Raw genomic sequence first — 24383 nt, 5'->3', positions numbered from 1 at the left:
AGACCAAAGAGCAGTCAAAGGTAGGGTTGGGCATCGAGAATCGAGAACCGATTCAAACCTGGAACCGTTCAAATTGAAAAATTCCGGTTCCCACTAGTCCTCCAGCCGTGAAGAAGTGGCGAAAAGCAATGAAGAAGAACGTGCACAATGACTTGCTTGTGCCCAACGGTGGCGAGCAAAAGTGTCTCTCATCTTTGTTCAAATGAGTGACCAGTCGCCTCAGTGCAACACTTGGAATAAGATTATCACGCGCAAAGGGGTTTTTCCCGATGTGCAAGCGTCTGACGCGCTCCGAGCCTCGGCCTACGGCGCGCCTCGGAGCTCGGGCCGAGTCAACTCTCAAGTGAGTGAAACAATAAAATACGTCTTGTCAACACTGAGACAGCTAACAAGGAAAACGCTTGCTTGCACTTTTGCACTGATGGTTTTTAGCGTTTATTTTAGCCTTCAAACCAACGTAAGAGCTGATGACAAAACAAAACCTTAACATTGGGCTAAAACTTCACCGTAGCAACTTTACAGCACAATGAATTGGGACACAATTCATATAAACATTGTCTCGCGGTATCACAACCACTAACCTTGTGCCTCATCGGTGGGTAGGGAACGGAATCAATGTTTTTATAGCATTTGGTTCAATCCATCAAAACAAATAAATAAATAAATCACCGGTGCCGTGTAGTTCCGTTTTGTGCCAAAATGCTGAGCCCTTCAAAATAAAAGGCTACAAGCTGAAAACAAGAAGTCAAGCTCAAACTTGCACATAGAAACCATTTGACGCGATGAAGCAGTCCCAAATCACGATTTTAACAATGCTGTATTTCACTTTTAGCCGAAACATTCATTCATGAGTGTGAAGTCCATCGGGTTCGTTCCACACACATTCCCTTTGAGTTCATAGGTTTGCTATTGATACTGGTCACAAAGAACCCCGTGTCAAATGTTAATTTTAAGTCGATGCTGCGGGCTGCTAAGAAAATGGATGTTCATCATTTGGACACCCTTTATTTAAACCATGCAAACCTTTTTGACCCAGCTCCCTAAAAGAATCGGAATCGAGATTTGTTTGGATCCGGAATCGAATTGAGGAATCTGAACCGGAGTCGCTCAAATTCAAACGATGCCCGACCCTCGTCAAAGGACACCAGAGACCAAATTGTAGACCTGCACCCGGCTGGGAAGACTGTATCTGAAATGGGTAAGCAGCTCGGTGTGAATAAATCAACTGTGGGAGCAATTATTAGAAAATGGAAGACATACAAGACCACTGATAATATCCCTCGATCTGGGGCTCCATGCAAGATCTCACCCCAGAAATTCCAGAACCACACGGGGGGGACCTAGTGAATGACCTGCTGAGAGCTGGGACCAAAGTAACAAAGGCTACATCAGTAAACACACTACGCCGCCAGGGACTGAAATCCTGCAGTGCCAGACGTGTCACCCTGCTGAAGCCAGTACATGTCCAGGCCCGTCTGACGTTTGCTAGACAGCATTTGGCTGATCCACAAGAGGATTGGGAGAATGTCACATGGTCAGATGAAACCAAAATAGAACTTTTTGGTAAAAACTCAACTTGTCGTGTTTGGAGGAGAAGGAACGCTGAGTTGCATCCAAAGAAAACCCTTCCTACTGTGAAGCATGGGGGTGGAAACATCATGCTTTGGGGCTGCTTTTTTGCAACGGCACCAGGACGACTGATCCGTGTAAAGGAAAGAATGAATGGGGCCGTCCGTGTATGGTGAGATTTTCAGGGAAAACCTCCTTCCATCAGCAACGGCGTTGAAGATGAAACGTGGCTGGGTCTTTCAGCATGACAACGATCCCAAACGCACCGAAGGAGTGCCTTCGTAAGAAGCATTTCGAGGTCCTGGTGTGGCCTAGCCAGTCTCCAGATCTCAACCCCATAGAAAATCTTTGGAGGGAGTTGAAAGTCTGCGTTCCCCATCGAAAGCCCCAAAACATCACTGCTCTAGAGGAGATCTGCATGGAGGAATGGGACAAAATACCAGCAAGAGTGTGTGAAAACCTTGGGAAGACTTACACAAAACCTATGACCTCTGTCATTGCCAACAAAAGGTGTAGAACAAAGAAATGAGATGAACTTTTGTTATTGATCAAATACTTATTTTCCACCATAATAGGCTATGATGAAAATGACAAGCCTCTCTCATCTTTTTGAGTGGGAGAACTTGCACAATCGCTGGCTGACTAAATACTTTTTTGCCCCACTGTATACACTTAATATATGGCTAATTTCCATCTAATTTGATCAAAAACGAAGACATTTGTTAACAAAAAAAAAAAGGTTTTGGATGTCGCTTTGGTTTTCTCTGGGTGAATGTCTCCACGCTTAAAGTCTGATTTCAAAAAGTTGGAGATCCTTTCAAATTTGATGCAATCCTTATTGACACAGCAAATTGTGGTGGCCTATTGAAATACATTTCTTTTCAAAGCGGGAATGACAAAAGTGCATAACGGTAAAGACAAACGGCTTGATAGAAATGCTGCGAGTTGCCCTTCAAACTCTGCGGATACTAGTGCGCGAGCGATCCCAGCTACTCACTAAATCCGTGACACTCTTTCGTCAGCATACGATCGTAATAACCGTCAAGACATTTACATAATTCGTACATATTCCTAACGCTGAAAGGAAAGCGTTTATTTTGCGGTCTTATTGTGAGAATGCAAAATGGCTGCCTGATCACATGTCATTCTGACATCATGAGGCGTAAACCGCAAACACGGCTTGAGCGACGTTTGCAAAAAGAAGCCCAAAAAAACTCTTTGGACACGAAGATGCGCTTGTGTTCCTTTTCATGGAAAAGGCAGAAAAAGAGCGCGTAGCCCGAAGTGTCCTCGGCATTTTCACAAAAATCATTTGGGACACCAAATGGGAAAGACATTTTGACATTCAAAGTTTGAAAAATGTGACTTCTGTCCGAAGCGACGACGACCTTTTGATGGACAACTACTGCCGATAATTCCAATACTCGTATCGGTCAACGAATTGATTTTCCAAAGGAAATTCAGTGAGCCGTGTCTGTCCCGTTTTTCCGTGTATATCCGTTTTCTTTTCTTTCTCATTCCCGCTTTTCTTTTTGTGCGCGTACAGAAAGCGAGTTCCAGAGGCTGATCCCCGAGGACGGCGTGGCGTCCCAGCGTCCCTGACGAGGTCAAGAGGGTGATCTTCTGCACGGGCAAAGTTTACTACGAGCTCACCAAGGAGAGGAAGAACCGCGGGATGGACCAAACGGTGGCCATCGCCCGCATCGAGCAGGTGCGACCCCGCCACCTCGATCGCTCATCGAGGGGGAGAAAATGTCGCATTTGGGTTTGGAAAGCGACTTCTGCGACTGGACTTTTTAGTCCACCGCGTAGAAATCCCGTCGGAGTGATTCGGGAGTATTCAATGGGTTGTTTCAGCACTCGACTCAATGATATAGTCCGCCACACTTGAAACCACAAATGTACGTACGCTTTTTGTGACATGAAATCAGACGAAGCTTGTCCTGTTTTAGGTCAATTAGGATTACCACGATTATTTCTATTTGCTCAATGCCAGGGTAATGACAGAAGGATTTTCTTGTTTGACTTCCGTTTCCTGAGTATTTGGTACCAATTTGCCTGGAAACTGTCTGACGTTTTGGATGTCGGCAGGAACTTGGGCCCGTGCCTGACAGAACCGTTTTAGGTCTGCCCGTACATTTTCCGTCGGGTTGATTCCTTTGGAGAAACGGCTTCTTCCTGGCAGCTCGGCCTTTCGGCCCGTGTAGGTTCGCCGCTCGTTCGACTGCGGATAATGACGCTCTCAGCGGCCGGCATCTTCGCGAGGTCTTTTCAGAAAGAAGCCGTGTGTCTCTGACGAAGTCAAATGTCGGCAGTAAACCTATCAGACGCTTCCAACGACGCGACGTCGTCATCCGGGTTTTCCCAAATTGTTTAACGGCGTAGTAATATTACTGACCGTAAACTTCGGACTTGGGAGAAAGTCATGAAAATTGTCTCAATCCTCCTCTCGTGACTCCGGCATTTAGCGAATCCGAATCATTTTGGTCATCTAATTGACCTAGAACAGGAAACGTTTTGTCGGATTTCATGTCAGACAGTCTTTTTATATAGTGTATGCAAACATCCGCTTTCAAGCGCATATGATGAATCGTTTCTGCCCAAGAGTCAACCGTACAGTCGATATCGATTGGGGAGTCGGGAATGATGAATGGTCGCGTTTCTCGACTCCACAATCACGCCCGAGAGACTTTTAGCGGAACTATCCAGGTCCGCTATATCAAATCCAAAGTGTTGGGAAACATCCACGAGCAATTGGGGAGCGTGGAATGAGTCGTGTGCGTGTGTGCGTGTCCTGTTGGCGTGCGCGCAGTTGTCGCCGTTCCCGTTCGACCGAGTGAAGGCGGAGTCTGAGCGATTCGCCAACGCCGACGTGGTGTGGTGCCAGGAGGAGCACAAGAACCAGGGTTACTACGACTACGTCAAGCCTCGCATCAGGACCACCATCCAGAGGGCCAAACCCGTGTGGTGGGCGCACCCTCGTTCTCTCTGTTACCCCCTCTCCCTCTCTCTCTTATTTCCTGTCTCTTCCTGTTCTCTCTCATTTTGCCCCGCCCCCTCCTCCCCATTTTCCATCGCTCCCTGTCGATGTATACATTTAACCTTCTCTCTCCCCATTTCGTCTCTGTCAGGTACGCTGGTCGCGGCCCCGCCGCGGCGCCGGCCACGGGCAACAAGAACACTCACCTTCTGGAGCTTCGGCGTTTCCTGGACCAAGCTTTCGGTCTGGACGCCTTCCAGGACCAGCAGTAGACCTCCTGAAGATCCCTCATGACCCGACCCTGCGGCAGATGGAACGAACCCTAACCTTTGACCCACACACACACACACACACACACACACACACACACCAAAAGTGCAAGACTCCAAACGTTGATTTTTCTTTTCTGAGTTTGCTAATTGGAAGTGACTTTGATTGTTTGACAGGATCTTCCTTCCCCGCAGCGCCGCGCCGCCAACAGGCCGCCAGTGACAACACTGATTCGACTGATTTTAAAACTTTCTTTTCCCCTTTCCCCAGTCGTCTCCTTTGCAAAAGTGTGAGAAGCGTCGTCACACTTTTAAGAACGAGCGTCGGGCTTCTTGTGGGCGCACAAAACCAAAAAGAGGAAATCCCAAAAAGTTTGGTTTGATCAAAGATGAAAGCAAAGAAGCCGGCTGGAGACTTCTTCGTATTCGTTAGCATTGTTAGCAGCGCTGCGCGGCTGGAGATGGTTTTGTGGCGAGCGTGAGTGCCAAAGGAGACTTGAGCTTCGACACGAACCCGAGAAGAAAAAGATCTTGTATTTATTTTCCGAGAGGGGAGCCGCCAAGTTCTCCTTCTGGTTTTGCTTCATTCAATAAAGATTTCTTGATGTACGCCACACATCTCGACGCTTTCTTCGAAGACGACGTCCTTCCGACGATAGCGTGTTCGCAGCCGAGACCGGTCTCCAGACCGCATTTTCTTGTCTGGGTCTCGAACTGGTCAGACTGGGGATTTTCCGTCGAGACCAGCGCTGATCTGCTTTTCTTCACCTTTGTAAGTGTGATCAGGACAAAGACTTCTCGCTAAAACAAATATCTTCGCCTCGCCCGATAGTAACCCCGTAACGACCGCAACCTTCGCGGCGGTGTGATCGAGGGACACGGCGGTAAATAAACGAAAGCTAAGGATGTAACGACGCTTTTCGGAATCCCAGAAGACTGGCTCGCTACCCCGACCGTGGTGGAAACGCACCGGCCGTTCAAATTCTTTATCCCGCGGCAGCCGGCGGTCGACGAGACGGGGCGCTCGTGAAAACACTTCAGTGGGGTTCGGCCGCATCGCTCGCCGTGCGGCGGCCTGACGACGACGTGCAAAAGGAAGCTGGTGTCCAAAAACAAAATGTTTGAATGATTTGGGAAATTCATCTTCAATATAATTATACTGAAATAAGAATGAAATTCTTCTAAGCAGTCAAATAAAAGTGGAGCACGGTGAACGATGTTCAGTACTTTGGAATCGGCTCAGCTCGAGGCTCGCGCTCTCTTCCCCGTTTGCCCCACAATGTGCAGAACGGTGCATTCAAAGCCCCTCAGAATTAACCGCGCTATGCTCTCACGACCCCTCAACAGCAGCACACCGAATGGAGGCCAAAAACCGTCTGTTCAAACTTTGCATCGTGATTTGTTCAATGCTGGAGCTGGGAGCTCGAGAGAAGTCGCTGTCAACAATGTCTTCCTTTTCCTTTTCAATTGAGGTCCATTCAAACATTTCTTCGGCAGAGGCGGTCACATTAGTCGTGATTTTGTATTTCAATCTTCTAGATTAGATTTCAAATTTGGGCTGCAGCTAAGAATCAGTTTACTAATCAAATAATCTGTCCATTTTTTTTTTTCAATTAATTGATATATTGGAAAGAAATATATTTTTCCATGCCTTTGTTGAAAAACAAGACATTATTTCAAATTGAGGAACAATGCAGCCCTAAGGGGGCCACAAGCCCGGATAAATGCAGAGGGTCGCGTCAGGAAGGGCATCCGGCTTCAAACTCTGCCAAACAAATAGGAGCGTTCATCTCAAGGATTCCAGACCGGATGGGTCGCGGCCCGGGTTAACGGCGTCCGCCACCGGCGCCGGTGGAAATTCAGCTACTGTCGACGAAGAAGAAGAAAGTGGAAAGCGGGTTCTTTGGCAGAAAGAAAAGAGGAAAGCACAGAGCCTAGAACTGAATGTGGGGACTTGGAATGTTGGGACTATGACAGGAAAATCTCGGGAGTCGCTTGACATGATGATTAGGAGAAAGGGTGATATATTGTGTGTCCAGGAGACCGGGTGGAAAAGCAGTGAGGCGAGAAGTTGAGGGGCAGGGTTGAAATGATTTGACCGTGGTGGAGATGGGAAGAGAAATGGAATCTGAGGCTGAAACTTGAAATTGAGGGTGTTACGTGTCATGTGATTAGCGGCTATGCCCCACAGGTAGGATGTGACCGAGAGGTGAAAGAGAAATTCTGGAAGGAGCGAGACGAAGTCGTTCTGAGCATCCCGGACAGAGAGAGAGTCGTAATGGGTGCAGATCGTAATGGGCATGTTGGTGAAGGAAACAAGGGTGATGAAGAAGTGATGGGGAAGTACGGCATCCAGGAAAGGAACTTGGAGGGACAGATGGTGGTAGGACTTTGCAAAAAGGATGCAAATGGCTGGAGTGAACCCTTTTTTCCCGAATAGTAAGGAACATAGGGTGACCGACAAGAGCGGAGGTAGAAGCACGCAGGTGGATTACATCTTGTGCAGGCGATGTCATCTGAAGGAGGTTACCGACTGTAAGGTAGTGGTAGGGGAGAGTGTGGCTAGACAGCATAGGATGCTGGTGTGGAAGAGGACTCTGGTGGTGGGGAGGAAGATTAGGAAGACAAAGGCAGATCAGAGAAGCATGTGGTGGAAGCTGAGAAAGGAAGAGCATTGTGCGGCTTTTCGGGAAGAGGTGAGACAGGCTCTCGGTGGACGGGAGGAGCTTCCAGAAGACTGGACCGCTGCGGCCAAGGTGATCGGAGAGACAGGCGGGAGAGTCCTTGGTGTATCTTCTGGTAGGAAAGGGGAGAAGGAGACTTGGTGGTGGAACCTCACAGTACAGGAAATCACACAAGGGAAAAGGTTAGCTAAGAAGAAGTGGGACAGTGAGAGGCACAGAGGAAAGGCGAAAGGAATACATTGAGATGTGGCAAAGGCCAAACAAGAGGCATATGATGACATGTAGGCCAGGTACCACGCACAATGACATCATCTCAGTCACACACATACTTGATTGTTATTGAATTAAGGCGCGCACACACACGCACGCACAATGAGATGATCGTGTCCAATGAGATGATTGACATGATTGACATGCCAAGTGTAGTGCGACGGTGTGGACAGTGGCCATGTTGGGAGGGTATTTAACACAAGCAATGTGAATTGTATTTGCATTCATTTAAATGTCGACAAAAATATGTAAGAAGTATCGAGGGGCTGGGCGTGACGCATCATTTCCGCCACATGACATAGCGGCACTGCCTGCCTGCAAGAAAACGCTTCCCCGCGCACCGCTGCTCACGCGGCGACGTCATCGCGCTGAGCGGCCGACGGGGGGCGACGGGCGGTTCCTCAGGATGCCGTCTGCGTGACGTCACCCGAGATGGCGACGTAGCGTGACGCCGGGGGTCAGAGTTCCGAGCGTTTCGCACATGACCCCCCAAAGCGACCTTCGGCCTTCGTTTGGCCGGCCGGTCGGTCGATGAGGAGGAGGAGCCGGTCGCCGTGCCGGTTCTCTGGTTCCGCGTTCCGATCTGTGTGCGGACTTCGCACGTTCCCAAAACATGTTAGCATGTCAGCATATTAGAATGAGGACGCACTTGAATGATTTTGTGAAAAAGAACTGAACGATGCGGTGAACCAATCTTTTTAAAGAACTGCGACCAGTTCAGGCCCGTCGCCCGAAGATAGCTGGGATAGGCTCCGGCACGCCCGCGACCCGCGTGAGGAGAAGCGCTACAGAAGATGGATGGATGGAAGGATTCAGTCCATGCAAAAGAACTACCTTGCCCATCATTAGCCACATTGTGGTGCGTGATAATTCATATCTTGGTATCGAATAAGGAACCAGTATCGCCGCTTCCGATACTTTTCAAAAACTAAACTCCATGCATCATCAAATTCCCAAATATCAATTGTTCATGACCTTAAAGTATTTTGGTGATGTTTCATTTTTTATTCGTAATTATTTAAAACCCAGAAAAGAATTGGTACAAAGTTTATTGGTAAATAGAACATTTTTATCATAACTCTTTCCCAGAATCAATAGAACAGGAACAAATGAAAGAAAAATTTCCCCCATCGTAAATTAACAAAGTACACAAAGTGATCACTGAAAATACTGTTCAAATACTCCTATCCAAAACTTCAAAAACATATCCCTTCTGTTAGGTTCGTAATATTCAATGGATGATGAGCCATGTTAAATTCAGTATACGGTATTTGTTTGTATTCATTTGAATGGACAGCAAATTGCATGCTGTCACACGATGCGTTACATCAAGGTCTTAGCATAATTGTTACTTTCTGAGTTAGCTAAAGTTGGCCGTTTAAATTTGAAAATGAATATTAACTGATGGTAAAATACGAGGCGGCACGTCGGTCGACCGGTTAGCGCATCTGCCCCACAGTTCTGAGGACCGGGGTTCAATCCCCGGCCCGGCCTGTGTGGACTTTGCATGTTCTCCACGTACCCGCGTGGCTTTTCTCCGGGCACTGCGGTTTCCTCCCACATCCTAAAACATGCGCGCTGGGTTCATTGAAGACTCTCAATTGGCCGTAGGTGTGAATGTGAATGTGAATGTGAGTGCGGAGGGTTGTTTGTTTGTATGTGCCCTGCGATTGGCTGGCGACCAGTTCAGGGTGTACCCCGCCTCCTGCCCGATGACTCCTGCGACCCTTGTGAGGATAAGCGGCTCAGAAAATGGATGGATGGTAAAATATGACTTCCGACACCCGGATAATCTCTGGCATGCTGAAAAGCTTCCGCCAATGACCTCTGCCTGCGCGTCGGGGTTGTGGCAGCGAGGCCGGGGGGGATTTTTCTCCTCTCTCCGTTTCTGGAGGTCGCTGTTTTCTTTCGCATGGGTCGATATGGATTTGTGGTGTTGCCGGCGTACCTTACAGGCTTTTTGCAAACAGTGCAGCTCGCCGTTGCGTCATCTTCAGCCTGAAACTATAACCAGGCGGCGCTTCTTCCGGTCCGTACCGCGTGCTAGCGGGCGGACGGACGGAGACGGCGACTCGCTTGCTCGTGTGAGCGCCGTGCTTCGGAACGATGCTCTGTTCATTCCCACAAAATAGAACCTCCATGTAAATCGTACGGTCCACTAGAGCCCCGAACCAAATCGAATGCAGATGAAGTTAGTTCGGTTTGTCATTGCGTCAAGCTAGCGATGCTCAGCTGTTAAAACTACTATTTCGAAATGCAACTCTATTGCCCTGTCCCCGTCGTAAGACAGGAAATGACATAAGAATGACATTGAGACCAGAAAGACATATAATAAAGAGAGAGAAACATTAGGATGCTTCAGGATTACCAACTGAATGAAATAAGGAGGAGGGCAATCCTCCTGTTTGGTCCCCACCAGAAAGCAATGATAATGTCTGATGAATCCAAAGAGTGCATGCAAGGGTGAGACCGAAAGTGAAGTATCGCTATTTTCAGGCTAGTATCGATCCGATCCAATGCTGACTCGGTATCGATATTTCGGCTCGATCCGCCCACCGCTTGCTGCTGCTGCTGCTGCTGCTCCTGTCGGCCGTCGTCTCGTCGTCTCGTCTTCTCTCCGGTGTGACGGCGGCGATGCGGAGCGAGGCCGCGGACCAGCAGCCCTCAGTGCCCGGCCGAGCTGCGTGTTGTCGTGGTGGCGGTCTGCGGGGGATGCTGGCACTCGCCGAGGCCGGATAGTAGACGCGGTAGACGGCGGAGCTCCGTGGGCCAATCTGGGCCCCGCCGACGGAGGTTCTTAAGAGGCGGGTGGGAATAAGTCGCCCCGCCTGCAGTGGCCAATTACGGGCTCGAGCTTCTTGATGCCCCGGAGGCCCAGCGGAGGAGCACTGAGCGCACGGCCCCGCAGCGGGGCTTGTTCGGCGGCCACGTAGCGGAGGTAAAGCGGCGTCGTCGCCGGCCGCGCTTGTCTCTGCCTCAACACGCCATTCGATTCCACTGAACCCCGAGCTGTCTGGGTACGAAGATCAGGAACAATTGAAGTGTTTCGGAGCGAGGCGTTAGCTGGCGGCTAAGTGTTAGCCGCCTCGTAACATTTCATTGTCAGCAGCCGGGCTGAGCTAGCCGTGCTAGCCGGTCAACGGCTGGTGAAGGACGGCTACTTTACACGAAGCCGACGTTCACGCTTTATCGTCACATATCGTGATACGTTCTCGAACCTCCAGCGAGCGTGTTCGAGTTCGGAGTGAAGCGGCTCTTTCGCGGACGGCTGCTGTGTGCGCTCCTTGTTGTTGGCTTGGGCTAATGCTAATGCTAATGCTAGCGGGGTAGGCAGCTGCTTCTGGTTTAGCATTAGCATTAGCTCGTCACGGGTTGTCCTCAAGTTTTGCCTCGATTTTAGCTCACAAACCAACAAATGCTTGTTAGGGTGTTTTCTGTCTGTTGTGCATGTGTTCTCGTAAGGCGTGTGAGATTGTGACGTTTTTTTCCTGTTGTGTGCGTAGTTGTAACGCGTGTGTGTGTGTGTGTGTGTGTAATTGTAGGATGTTTTTTCAGTCGTGTGATTGCGTGGTTGTAACGTGAGCGTTATTGTGACTTGTATTTTCCCTGTGTGTGTGTGAGAAGTTTTTTTCCAATATGTGTGTGATTGTGAGATGCATGTTTTTTCTGTTGTGTGTGTGCATGGTTGTAGCGTGTGTATTATTGTGACATGTTTTTTTCCTGTTGTGTGTGTGATTGTGACGTGTTTTTGTGTGTGAGAGAGAGATTGCGACGTGATTGTGATGTAATCACAAGGGTGGTCCAATCATGTCCGTCTCTTCTCCATCACACAACAACACACCCGTTTGGAGAATTGATTGGTTGGGAATTGTGTGGGTAGGTGTCCTGGGCAATATTGTCATCTGATTGACTGTTGTTGTCTGTCCACACAGGAACCCCCCCATGAATCCACTCAATCAGATGAAGGGCGGACTGGCCAGCAACCCACACAGGTGCACATGCATACGTATTAAACTCACACACACATACACGGGGGCGGCGCGGCCCAGACGGTAAGTGTACGACCCGCAACCAGAGGGTTGCCGGTTCGTGTTGTCGTCGTGCGAATGAGTGCTGTCGGACGTTCGGAGGCGGTAGGAAGGGCCGTAGGCGCGGAATGTATGTCGGACTGCCCCCTGCAGGACGGCTGGGGCTACACAAGTAGCTTAACACCACCTGCTGTGACTGTGGAGTCAGAGTAATGTGTAAAGCGTCCACTCACCCCTCCATACCCCGCGTGTCCTCAGCGAGGGTCCGTACGGGTACGAGCCCCCCGGATGGCAGCAGCCCACCAACCAGCCCCCGGGGTCCCTGTCGGTGGTCACCACCGTGTGGGGGGTCACCAACCCCTCGGCCACTCAGGTATCGCGTCACACGCGTGCGCTCGCTCGCACGTACGTATGTGTGTCAAGCGATGTCCTCTCTTTGCGTCAGGGCCTGGGCGGCGGTGTGATGGGGCCCGGGGGCAACCCGGCCGGTGCGCCCGTGATGCAGGGCCCCGGCGGTCCATCCGTGGCGGGGGGCTACGTGGGTGAGCAGAGCTATGGGGAACCCAACAAGGCCTACCTCAACCAAGGCGTGTACGGCCGGCCCAGCGGGGGATATGTGGGCGGATACCCGGGAAGGTGGGTGTCGCACGCACACATGCACGCACGTGCGCTACAACCACCCACGTTTACCCCCATCGTGACTATTCACCCTCTCTCCTTCCAGCTACCCCCCCAATCCCAGCGGGTCCAGAGGGGCGCCGGACTTCACGCAGGCGGCGGCCGCCGCCGTGGCCGCCGCCGCCGCCACGGCTACCGCCACGGCCACTGCCACCGTGGCCGCCATCCAGGAGAAGCAGAACCAAGAAATGAACTATGGACAGGTGAGCGCTACTTCCTGTCTACGCAACTTTAGCAGGGACACTTTGAGGACCCCACCGTAACCCGGTACACAGGATGAACATCGAATGACTTGACACCCCCCCCCCCCCACCCCCCCACCCCCGTCGTGTCTCAGATGGTCGGCCCCTCGTACAACAACCAGTTCATGGCCCACTCGGTGCCGCGCGCCCCGCCCGTTATGTCACCCGGAGGCATGGGGCCGGGGCCCGGACCCTCCAGGGGCCCGGCCTCCGTGAGCCCCACGTACGGGCCCGGAGGCCCCCAGAGGGTCACGCAACACCAGAACTACGCACCCGTGCCGCATCAGGCTCATCTGCGGCCCCCGCAGGGTCTGAAGCGCGCCTACAACTCGGAGGTGAGCGGACAATCAGATTTATCGACCGACCGGCGAGGCCGGAATCTGACCGATCACGTTCCCCCTCAGTCTTTCCCGGGGGTGTCTCAGCAGTACAGCGTTCCTGTTGGCTTCGGTCCTGGCGGAGCCGCCGGTTCCGTGCTGGGTTCGGGCGGGGGCGGACCACCTGGACCCGGCTCGTACTCTCAGTACCACCCAGGTGAGCCAGCAACACAGCGCAAAAGAAAATTGATTGACAGGTATATAGTGCATTTCCTATACAAGGTAACTCAATATGATTTCCATGATCAAAAGCATTTAAAGACAAAGAAAATAAGACAGCTTAACAATTTTAAAAACACCGATGGGATTGATCAGCGAGTTTAAAAAAACGATATCCGATCACAAGATGGAGGAATGTGTCTATTTGAATGACCTGTTCATTTACTGTATATACTTGTGTACTTAATTGCTCCAGATATTATATTTACAATCAATAATGTATCTTTGTTCCTCTTTTTATGCCAGTGAAACATAGTGGCAGACAGAACAAATGAATGCTCTTCTATTAGATGGGAGGAAGTAAATGCAGTCATTAATGGATCCACTTTTTGTGACATTTTTGTTTGTTGGTGTTCCGTGAGATTTTTCAATTGTAAAATATCTTCCTTGGCGCCATAAAGGTTGGAAATCACTGCGCTCGTCAGATCGTCTATTCGCATCGGTCAGGTCAAACCAACATGACAGAAATAATGGGTGCTAACTTACTGTACTTGACTTGACTTCTGTCGGCCACTTGAGGAATGTAACTAACTGTTTTAAACTACATTAGAATTCACTTGTTTAAACATCACATCAAGGCTAGCTGTTAGCTTAGGCCCGTGTGACAAGGTCTTTTTGAATCTGCAGGTGCTGGTGGTCCAGTCCCGGCCCCCTCCTACCAGAAGATGTCCCTCCCCCAGTGTCCCCCCAACTCCCAATACTACAAGGTGTGTGAGTGCGTGTGCGTGTAACTCTGTGTGTGTGTGTGTGTGTGTGTGTGTGTGTGTGTAACTGTATGTGTTGTGATAGCAGGAGCCGTTCAACAGTCAGGGCGGAGCTTTAAGTGTGATGTCAGCAGGGGGCACTGCAGGAGTCTACACCTCCTTTAACCAACCTTCTGGGGTAAATGCGTGTTGGTTGGTGTGCGTGTGAGGATGTTTGTGTTGCGTGTGTGCGTGTTTACATGGAGCCCTTCTGATTAGAATCGGTTTAGAAGCCCAAACCGAATGAAGATGCTCTATATAAACTCCCCAATACTCCCCAATGAACAAGCCGAATCTGAACGGAATTTCATACGGTTTCGCAGGGGTGGAATATTCCATTTTCGTCATTTAAACGGTGAATCGGAGCAGTGTCGTGCTGCGCTCTGTCTCTGCATGCTCCGTCTTGACGTACGGCAAATGTGCGTGGACGTCATCGTTTGCGCACTTGAAAATATGGCGGCTTCTGACGGAACTCGTACGCCACCGAGATTGTTTTAACTACTCGTAACTTGTTTTGATCAAAGTGTAAATAGATGACGGACCTCCATCTTGATGAATGACGTGACGTGCGCGTGTCACGCGGCCGTTCCGATGAAATGTCGTGCAACCGCACGACCTGATGGGAAGGGATCTCGTCACACGCAAACAGTTGAGCTCAGATCTTGTAAAGCCGGCTTATGTTTGTGTGGGTTTTTTGTGCACGTGGTAGTGTTCTTCTTTGTGTGTGTATATTTGTGTTTGTGTACATTTGTGTGGGTGTGTGTGTTTGTTTTTTCTTGTGTGTGTGTGTGGTGTAAGCGTGTTTGCGTATGTTTTTATGTCTGTGCATGCGTTTGTTTTTCTGTGCGCGGTATAATCGGTAGACGGTATAAATTTGGACCAAGGTACAGTTTTGCACTTAACTGATCAATCGCGATAACGCTTATTTATTGATGACATCATTGTCCCTGTCTGAGAATCAGAATTTTTGGAATCTGAATCATCTTTATTTGCCAAGTATGTCAAAAACACACGAGGAATTTGTCTCCGGTCGTCGGAGCCGCTCGAGTACGAGAACAGACGGTCGATTGACATAGAACGCTTTGAGACATAAAGAAAAAAAACACAGTCACTGAGCAACGAAAGGGTACCAGTAATGTGGTAATGCTGCTACAACGTATTTATTTATTTTTTCTGACAATTGTGCATAAAGATGCAGAGTCCTCTAGGAATTAGAGCCGTTTTAAAATGACTGCTATAACAATAGTCATTTGCAACGTGACCATTGTGCAAATGGAGCAGATGCTACTCTGGTATTGGGCAACAACAGATGTGCAAATAGCGCAGCGTGGCGAGACAACTACAGCGAGTGCACGAGTCATACATAATTGGCCCCACACAAATGTGACAACAAACTCAAGACAAAAAATTGCCAGCATGTTGCAATGGAGTTGTAAGTTAACTGTTTGAGATGTTAACGGGAAGAGGGAAGAAGCTGTCGGAATGTCTGCTCGTTCTAGTTTGCATCGATCGGTAGCGCCTACCTGAGGGAAGAGCCGGTGACCGGGATGCGGAGGGTCCGAGAGGATTTGGCACGCTCTTGTGTTAGTTCTGGCAGCGTGCGAGGCCTCGAGGGTGGCTAGGGGGGTACCGACAATCCTTTCAGCAGTTTAGATTGTCCGTCGCAGTCGGAGTTTGTCCTTTTTTGTGGCAGCACCGAACCAGACTGCGATGGAAGAACACGGGACCGATTCGATGAGCGCTGTGTAGAACCGCCTCAGCGGCTCCGGTGGCAGGCCGTGCTTTCTCAGAAGCCGCAGGAAGTACATCCTCTGCTGGGCCTTTTTGAGGACGGAGATGATGTCGGTCTCCCACTTCAGGTCCCGAGAGACGGTAATTCCCAGGAACTCGAAGGTCTCGACGCGGGGATGCTGTGGCGAAGGATGCCTCCTGAAGTCCACGATCATCTCTACAGTCTCGAGCGTGTTCAGCTCCAGGTCGCGTCGGCCGCACCGCAGCTCCGGCCGCTCCGCTTCCTGTCGATATGCACGCTCGTCACCGTCCTCGATGAGGCCGATGACAGCGGTGTCAGCTGCAAACTTCAGGAGTTTGACAGCCGGGTGCGTTGAGGTGCAGTCGTTCGTGTGGATGAGGTGGCGTCCCCCAGCCTGACCTGCTACGTCCTGCCTGTCAGGAAGCTGTAAATCCACTGGCAGATGGCAGGCGAGACGCTGAGCTGGAGAAGCTTGGAGGAGAGGAGTTTGGGTATGAAGGTGTTGAACACAGAGCTGAAGTCCACAAACAGGATCCTTACGTAGGTCCCTGCACTGTCGAGGTGTTCTAGGACCAAGTGCAGTCCCATGTTGACTGTGTCATCCGCAGACCCGTTTGCTCTGTAGGCAAACTGCAGGGGGTCCAGCAGGGGACCTGTGACGCTCTTAAAGTGGTTCAGCACGAGACGTCCAAAGGACTTCATGACCACAGATGTCAGGGCGACAGGCCTGTAGTCATTCAGATCCGAGATTGCGGGTTTCTTGGAGACTGGGATGAGGGTGGAGCGTTTGAAACAGGGTGGTACCTCACATAGTTCCAGAGATCTATTGAAGATCTGTGTGAAGACTGCAGCGAGCTGGTCCGCGAAGACTTTGAGGCAGGATGGGGACACAAGGTCTGGGCCTGCCGCTTTGTTGATCTTTTTTTGTCAGAAGCTACGTCTCACATCCTGTTTGTGGATGGTCAACGCAAGAGGGGGAGTCAGAGGTGCGATGGTGGTCGGTGGTGTGGGTGTGGGGTGTGAAAGTGTCCTTTCCAAATCTGCAGTAAAAGGTGTTCAAGTCGTCTGCTAGTCCTTTATTGTTCTCAGCTTGGGGGGGGGGGGAATCGTCGCTTGTAATTGGTTAGCGATTGTAATGCATGCCAGACTGATTTAGAGTCGTTTGCGGTAAACTGTTTTTATATCTTTACTGCATAATTGCTCCCTGCGATATTAATTTCTTTAGTCAGCCGGTTTCTAGCGTGATTACACAGGGCTCTCACCCACTTCGATAGGCGTCCTCTTTAGCCTGGCGAAGTTGCTTAAGTTTGGCAGTGAACCACGGCTTGTTGTTATTGAATGTGCGATATGACCTTGTCGGTACAAACGCCTCTTCACAGAAGCTGATATAGGATGTAACATCCATCCATTGTCTTCCGCTTATCCGAGGTCGGGTCACGGGGGCAGTAGCTTTAGCAGGGACGCCCAGACTTCCCTCTCCCCGGCCACTTCATCCAGCTCTTCCGGGGGGATCCCGAGGCGTTCCCGGGCAAGCCGAGAGACGTAGTCTCTCCGGCGTGTCCTGGGTCGTCCCCGGGGTCTCCTCCCGGCGGGACGTGCCCGGGAGACCTCACCGGGGAGGCGTCCGAATCGGATGCCCGAGCCACCTCATCTGGCTCCTCTCAATGCGGAGGAGCAGCGGCTCTACTCTGAGATCCTCCCGGACGACCGAGCTTCTCACCCGTTCTCTAAGGGAGAGCCCGGACACCCTGCGGAGGAAACTCATTTGGGCCGCTTGTATCCGGGTTTTCGCCTCAGCGACCACCAAAGCTGCATTCCGCTTGGCCGCTTCTTCAGCTTGGCGGCATCCCTCGTCGCTGGTGTCTACCGACGGGTTCGGGGATTTCCACAACGACAGGCACCGACCGCCTTAAGGCCACAGCTCCGGTCGACCGCCTCGACAATGGAGGCGCGGAACACGGTCCGCTCGGACTCGATGCCCCCCGCCTCCCCCGGAACGTGAGCAAAGTTCTGTCGGAGGGGGGAGTTGAAATTCCTTCTGACAGGGGATTCTGCCAGACGTCCGCAGCAGACGCTCACAATAGGTTTAGGCCAACTCACCACCGGGTGGTGATCGCTTGACGGCTCCGCCCCTCTCTTCACCCGAGTGTCCACGACACGCGGCCGCAAGTCCGTTGACACGACCGCAAAGTCGATCGTCGAACCCGTGACCTAGGGTGTCCTGGTGCCAAGTGCGCGCGTGGACACCCTTATGCTTGAACACGGTGTTCGTTACGGACAATCCGTGGTGAGCACAGAAGTCCAATAACAGAACACCGCTCGGGTTCTGATCGGGGGGGCCGTTCCTCCCAATCACGCCCTTCCAGGTCTCGCTGTCATTGCCCACGTGAGCATTGAAGTCCCCCAGCAGAACGATGGAGTCCCCAGCGGGAGGCGCTCACCGGCACCCCTCCGAGGACTCCGAAAAGGGTGGGTACTCTGAACTGCTGTTTGGCGCGTGGGCACAAACAACAGTCAGGACCCGTCCCCCCACCCGAAGGCTACTCTCTCTTCCACCGGGGTGAACCCCAACGTACAGGTGTCGAGCCGGGGGGCAAGAAGTATACCCACACCCGCTCGGCGCCTCTCACCGTCGGTAAGAGTGGAAGAGAGTCCAACCCCTCTCGAGAGGACTGATACCAGAGCCCAAGCCGTGTGTGGAGGCGAGTCCGACTATATTTCGTCGGAAGGTCTCGACCTCGCACACCAGCTCGGGCTCCTTCCCTGACAGAGAGGTGACATTCCACGTCCCGAGAGCCAGCTTCTGTAGCCGGGGATCGGATCGCCGAGGTCCCCGCCTTCGGCCGCCGCCCGGCTCGCACTGCGCCCGACCCCAATGGCCCCTCCCACAAGTGGTGAGCCCTTGGGAAGAAAAAAAGGCAAACTCTGGACAGCACCCGTCCGTGTAGCTGGGACAGTGAGAAAGTTAGAGTAAGCGTGTCATTAACGACATTTATGAAAGTAATTTAATTACAGTAATTTAGCACCCATTATTTCTGTCATGTTGATTTGACCTAAACTCGTGTCAGTGGCCAATCCTTGAAGGCCCCCTGGAGGTCATTGGTGTTTTAACTTTTGTCTAAAATGCTCGAGAATAATTTGAGCTGGGACGGTTCCAGCACGCCCGCAACCCTTGTGAGGATAAGCTGTACAGAAAAGGGATGGATACAGTATACAGTACACGAGTATATACAATAAATGAACAAGTCATGGAAAGGGACACATTGCTCCATCTTATGATTGGTTCTTGGGTTTTTGTTTAACTTGCTGATCGGCGATTGGCCCCCAAAATCCTGGTCGTGCAAAGCCTTGTATAAAGTATAAAAAAAAAGCAGCTCATGCACATTTGATGGTGGCCTTTTTTTTATTTATTTATTTTTTTAAATTTATTTATTTATTTATTTTTTAAACCGGCTCGGAGCTGCGTAACCAGGGTGACCGCGGGTCCTTAAAAAGTCTTAAATACATTTTTAGAAATAAAAAACAATAAAAAGTATTAACATGTCTGAAATTCAGATCAGATGGGTCAAGTCACCGTGAAGATTTCTGGTAAACACAGAATAAACGCTATTGTCGTCCCGTCCCGTCTCGCCCCGCCGTTTCGATCATGTGACGCGATGAGTCTGCCGCATCCTTGCTCGCCAACTCGGCTTTCTTGGGAAGTTAACTTGAAAACGCAAGCGCCTTGTGGCGGTTAAGGCCGATTCATGGGAATGTTTACGAAGCCAAAGGAATTTCACACTCGGGACAAAGCCAATCAAAGCGGTGGATTTGCATTTGCAGAGCGCGATGCATAAGGATGGCGCCAGAGCCCGCCAGCAGACTCCGATGGCCCGTTTCTGCTCCGCTCTACCCGCCGCTAGCAAGGCTGTAACGACCAAAGATGTTACGGTGGGAAATCCATCTGACAAATAATTGAAATAAATGCACTTTCCCTCGGTATTCTCATTTTTGGGCACTTACCCGTATATGGCGATATATACCGTTAGCGTGAAGGGTTTAATTTGAGGTCATATCACCCAGCACTAGTGCGTATGTCTGCGTGCACGCGCTTGTTGCGGTGGCCGTTAACCACGTGCCGCGTGCGATGTGACGCAGCCTGCCCGAGGGTTACCAACCTACCCGAACTCTCCGGTTCCCGGGAACCCGACTCCGCCCATCACGCCGGGCAGCTCCGTGGCGCCGCCCTACATGTCGCCCGGCAACAGCGACCTCAACAAACCCTCCTTTCTGCCCGACATCAAACCGGCCCCGCCCGCAGGTGCGTGTCCGTCCAACGGGCCGCCTCTCGGCCTCGTCGGAGGGAAAGGGTCGATATGGCGGGAAGCGGGCGACCTGACTTCCTGTTCTGCAGGTAACCCGAGCGACGACCTGCGTCTGACCTTCCCGGTGCGAGACGGCGTGGTCCTGGAGCCCTTCAGGTTGGAGCACAACCTGGCAGTCAGCAACCACGTCTTCCAGCTCAGAGACTCTGTGTACAAGACGCTTGTCATGAGGTCACTTCCTGTCTCCTTTGACTCTTAACAGTTTGATTTGACAGGAAGTTCTGAACTCTGTGTGTGTGTGCGCGTGTGTGCGCACACAGGCCAGACCTGGAGCTTCAGTTCAAGTGCTACCACCATGAGGATCGGCAGATGAACACCAACTGGCCAGCCTCTGTCCAGGTAGGACAGTCACGTGACGTCGTGTGTTGGTTAGCTTATGTCATGTGACGCTTCTGTGGCAGTCATGCGGCGCTCGTGTGAATCATACGTGATGCTCGTGAGTCATGAGCGACACGTGTGAGTCATACATGACGCTCGTGACACTCGCGTGAGTCATACGGGACGCTCGGGTGAGGCTCCTGCTCACGCGGGCCACCCTCGCCGTCTCATCGAGCGGACGCGGCCTCAAAGCCCCTCCCTGTCGCCGTTCCCCAGGTGAGCGTGAACGCCACACCGCTGAGCATCGAGCGCGGCGACAACAAGACGTCGCACAAGGCTCTGTACCTGAAGCGCGTGTGCCAGCCGGGCAGGAACACCATCCAGATCACCGTCACCGCCTGCTGCTGTGTCAGTCACACGCCTCTGTGCTCGTCATCGCTCTGTCTCGCCTCCGTCTCACTGTCCCCCCAACCCCCCCGTGTGGCGCAGTCGCACCTGTTCGTCCTGCAGCTGGTCCACCGTCCGTCGGTGCGTTCGGTCCTTCAGGGTCTGATGAAGAAGAGGCTTCCCGCCGAGCACTGCGTCGCCAAGAGTGAGTCGCGGAAGCGTTTCGCAACAACGTTCGAGTGCAACTCCCTTGACGCTGTTGTGGTGCGTGCGTGCAGTCAAAAGGAACTTCAGCAGCGGCACCATTCCCGGGACCCCCGGGCTCAACGGCGAGGATGGCGTGGAGCAGACGGCCATCAGGGTGTCGCTCAAATGTCCCATCACCTTCAGACGCATACAGCTGCCGGCCAGAGGCCACGACTGCAGACACATACAGGTGTGCGCGCGTGTCATTCGTGCGTGCGTGTGTGGTGTGTGTGTCTGTGGTTCGCTTTTATTTGCTCATGCCACTTCCTCTGTACAGTGTTTCGACCTGGAGTCGTACCTGCAGCTCAACTGTGAGAGAGGAACATGGAGATGTCCCGTGTGCAAGTATGCACACACTGGAAACACACACACACATGCATATGCTGCTATGGTAACAGTGTGCTTTAACGTGTGTGTGTGTGTGTGTGTGTGCGTGTGTGTGCACGCGCGCATGTGCGTGTCAGCAGTAAAACGGCGCTGCTGGAGGGTCTGGAAGTGGATCAGTACATGCTGGGAATCCTCATCTACGTTCAGAAGTTAGTCAGCCCTGTGACGCTCGTGATAGTAGTGTGGCGGAAGCTCAATTGAAAGTCGCGGGACAGTCATGGGACTCGTGACGCTCACGTCGCAGTCGCGGGGCCGTCACGTGACAGTCAGATGACACGCATGTGATCGCCGTATAGAGCGTCATGTGACAATCACCACGGTCACGCGGCACTGACGCGCACGGCGCCGCCGGTCTTGTGTTTTCAGTTCCGAGTACGAGGAGATCACCATCGACCCGGCGTGCCGCTGGAAGCCGGTCCCGGTCAAGCCGGACGTCCACGTCAAGGAGGAGTCGGACGGCCCGGTCCCGAAGCGCTGTCGGACCCTCAGCCCGAGTCACGTGGTGCTGCCCAGCGTCATGGAGATGATCGCCTCCCTGGGCCCCGCCCCTTCATCGGCGGGCGGACGCGGCGACACGCCCGACTACGCGGCGACAGGTGCCAAATTGTGTGCGAATGCCAAAGAGAAATGTCAAAAGGGTTGTGCCAAGTGGGAAAATGTCTGCGTTGATTTAGAAATAAAAAAATAAGGAATTGGAATATCACATTTACAACCATTTACAGTGGTGCCTTGAGATACGAGCACCTTGACTTAGGAGTGAGTGTGTGTGTGTGTGTGTGTGTATGTAACCAATTATTTTTAGATGATTAACGATTTGAGATATGCGCTCCACAACATCCGGCTTCCGTCAGCTCACATTGGCTTCCTTGCAGTGGAAGGACAATACTTTAGGTACACTCGTGTTTGCAGTTTATGCGGCGAACAAATGTCAAAACTGTTTTTTTAAACACAACAATACTTTTAGGTTCAGTTTTTCTGATGAACAAAAATGTAAAAAAATAACTGTGTTTTGCGGAACTGGAACAGATGAATTGTGTTTCCATCTTTTTGCGATGGGAAAGATCGTATGAAAGAGAGCTCAAGGCACCACTGAAGTCGCGATGTCGTCCAGCGACTCAAAAACCTCGAGTGTCAAAATATGAATTGCGTGTGTGCTTGTGCGTCAGCGTATGCCGGTCCGCCACCGTTCTCGGACTCGAGCGCGGGCCCCTCGACCCCGGGTGCGGTCGGGCGGGACTTCTCGTCGCCCGGCCCCCCGCCCCTCTCCTACCAGTCGGAGCTGCCCGCCGGCCTCCTCGCCGCCGGCGCCGGCAAGCCGCTGCCGGCGGGACAGGTGGGACACTTCGGCATCAACGTCATTGTCGTCGCCACGAATTGTTGACGAGTTTCTCCTCCTTTTTTCCTCTCCTTTCCTACCTTCCTTTTTTGATTTGCCTTTTTTCCTCTTTGCTGATTGAATTTTCTTCTGTTCCTGTCTTTCTTTTGACTTTTACTCGTTTCCCTTCCTGCTTTCTTTCCTTTTTATTTTCTTGTTTCTCCCCTATTTCCTTTGCTTTTTCCCTTCCTTCGTTTCAATCCTTTACGTTCCTCCTTTCATGACATTTCCTTTGCTCCCTTCCTTTCCTTGTGTTGTCGCTTGCTTCCGTCCTTTCCTTTCTTCATGACTTCCTCTCATTCCGTCCATCCTTTCCTTCCGATCTTGCTTCCTTCAGATGGCTTCCCACCGCGTGCCCCTCCCTCAGCAACCGTCTGTCGGTCTCCACGGCAACCCCCAGGCGGGCGGGGGCGTCACCCACACGCTGCAGCAGCGGAGCAACCATGACGCTCGTCTCCATGGCAACGCCTTTGGACTCGGGCACGGCGCGGACGTTCCGGAAGCTTCTCTCGACGTGAGTCTTGTACGCTCACACGTCGTGCGTGCGGTGTTTGTTGTCATGGTAACATGTTTGTGTCTGTGTGTGTGTGTGGTGCGCTGTGCGCGCGTGCAGCTGCTTCCCGAGTTGAGCAACCCGGATGAGCTGCTGTCCTACTTGGGCCCGCCGGACCTCCCCAATGGCGGCGGCGGCGGCAACGACGACCTGCTGTCACTCTTCGAGAACAACTGAGCGGACGCGTCCACCTGCGACCGTTCCTCGCTTGTCTAACCACAATCAAGACTTTGATTTGTTTTTGCTGTTTCAAATTTCCTGTTCAACTCCCCACCCCAAACATCCGTGAGCGCGTCATGGACGGATTTGCTCGGATTTTCGTGTCGCTGCGCTCGAAGCAAAATGCCACCGATCCGGGCAAACAAATCACAAAAATATCCATCCGACTTTTTTTCCCCCTTTTATTTTATTTCTTTTTGTTCTGTTGGCACACAGCTAGCCCCCGCCTCCTCCGGAAGCTCCTGCGGCTGCCGCACGACGGACAGGAAGTGCACGAATGTGGTACGGGCGACTTCCCGCTTCCCCGGCCTCGGTTGGACGCCGGTCGGGAGCCGTCGGATCGGGTCGTCGCCCGGACTCGGACGCTCGTTTGTGTGCCGCTCTGCTCGTAAAACGTGGCTGCTGACCTTGCTTCCTGGCATGGTCAACCTCGTTTCCTGTCCGTGACATGGATGTTGTGCCGTGGCTCAATAAAGTCGACATGATTCCTAGTGCAAAATTAAACAAATATGTTTCTTTAGTCTTGTTTCATTTGTTGGGCCCAACCAAATAATCAGCCGGCCGGCCGATATTCACCCTTTACTGATTGGCAAAAATCAACCGATTCCCCCCCTCCCCCCAGATTAACACATTACTATATAAAACAGAGATAATGACATTTTTTCTGTTGTAAAGAAATACAAAAGTTTACAGTATTGTAAAACAGTCAAATGTTTTGTTTG

The 24383-nt window shown here is 51.7% G+C and overlaps 2 protein-coding genes across 11 annotated transcripts in view; both read left to right on the top strand.

Moving 5' to 3' along the window:
- Nucleotides 1–5427, top strand: part of ogdha (oxoglutarate dehydrogenase a) — a 45608-nt gene extending 40181 nt beyond the window's left edge. Inside the window, 4 exon segments of the mRNA XM_061671256.1 lie at nucleotides 3116–3162; nucleotides 3164–3280; nucleotides 4382–4536; nucleotides 4701–5427. Coding sequence (XP_061527240.1) covers nucleotides 3116–3162; nucleotides 3164–3280; nucleotides 4382–4536; nucleotides 4701–4821 — 440 coding nt within the window. The 3' untranslated portion in view covers nucleotides 4822–5427.
- A 4389-nt stretch (nucleotides 5428–9816) lies between these two features.
- On the top strand, nucleotides 9817–24181 carry LOC133399620 (zinc finger MIZ domain-containing protein 2-like). 10 transcript variants are annotated; one of them, XM_061671259.1, is made up of 22 exons: nucleotides 9817–10235; nucleotides 11705–11764; nucleotides 12059–12173; nucleotides 12246–12436; nucleotides 12525–12681; nucleotides 12816–13055; nucleotides 13125–13254; nucleotides 13944–14023; nucleotides 14109–14198; nucleotides 19635–19742; nucleotides 19950–20112; nucleotides 20206–20347; nucleotides 20437–20515; nucleotides 20771–20902; nucleotides 20984–21086; nucleotides 21160–21317; nucleotides 21405–21472; nucleotides 21592–21663; nucleotides 21881–22110; nucleotides 22681–22847; nucleotides 23227–23403; nucleotides 23503–24181. In XM_061671259.1, the coding sequence occupies exons 1-22, from the start codon at nucleotides 10126–10128 to the stop codon at nucleotides 23617–23619; spliced, it is 2889 nt and encodes a 962-aa protein (XP_061527243.1). In that variant the 5' UTR covers nucleotides 9817–10125; the 3' UTR covers nucleotides 23620–24181. The 10 variants fall into 10 exon arrangements, with proteins under 10 accessions (XP_061527243.1, XP_061527241.1, XP_061527242.1 ...); XM_061671257.1 differs by having other exon boundaries at nucleotides 14106–14198; XM_061671258.1 differs by having other exon boundaries at nucleotides 9818–10235; nucleotides 14106–14198; nucleotides 21595–21663.
- The last annotated feature ends 202 nt before the right edge of the window (nucleotides 24182–24383 follow it).

Source organism: Phycodurus eques, chromosome 3 (genome assembly GCF_024500275.1).
Source record: "Phycodurus eques isolate BA_2022a chromosome 3, UOR_Pequ_1.1, whole genome shotgun sequence".
Classification (NCBI taxonomy): Eukaryota; Metazoa; Chordata; class Actinopteri; order Syngnathiformes; family Syngnathidae; genus Phycodurus; species Phycodurus eques.
This window is presented reverse-complemented; position numbering and strand designations above follow the sequence as displayed.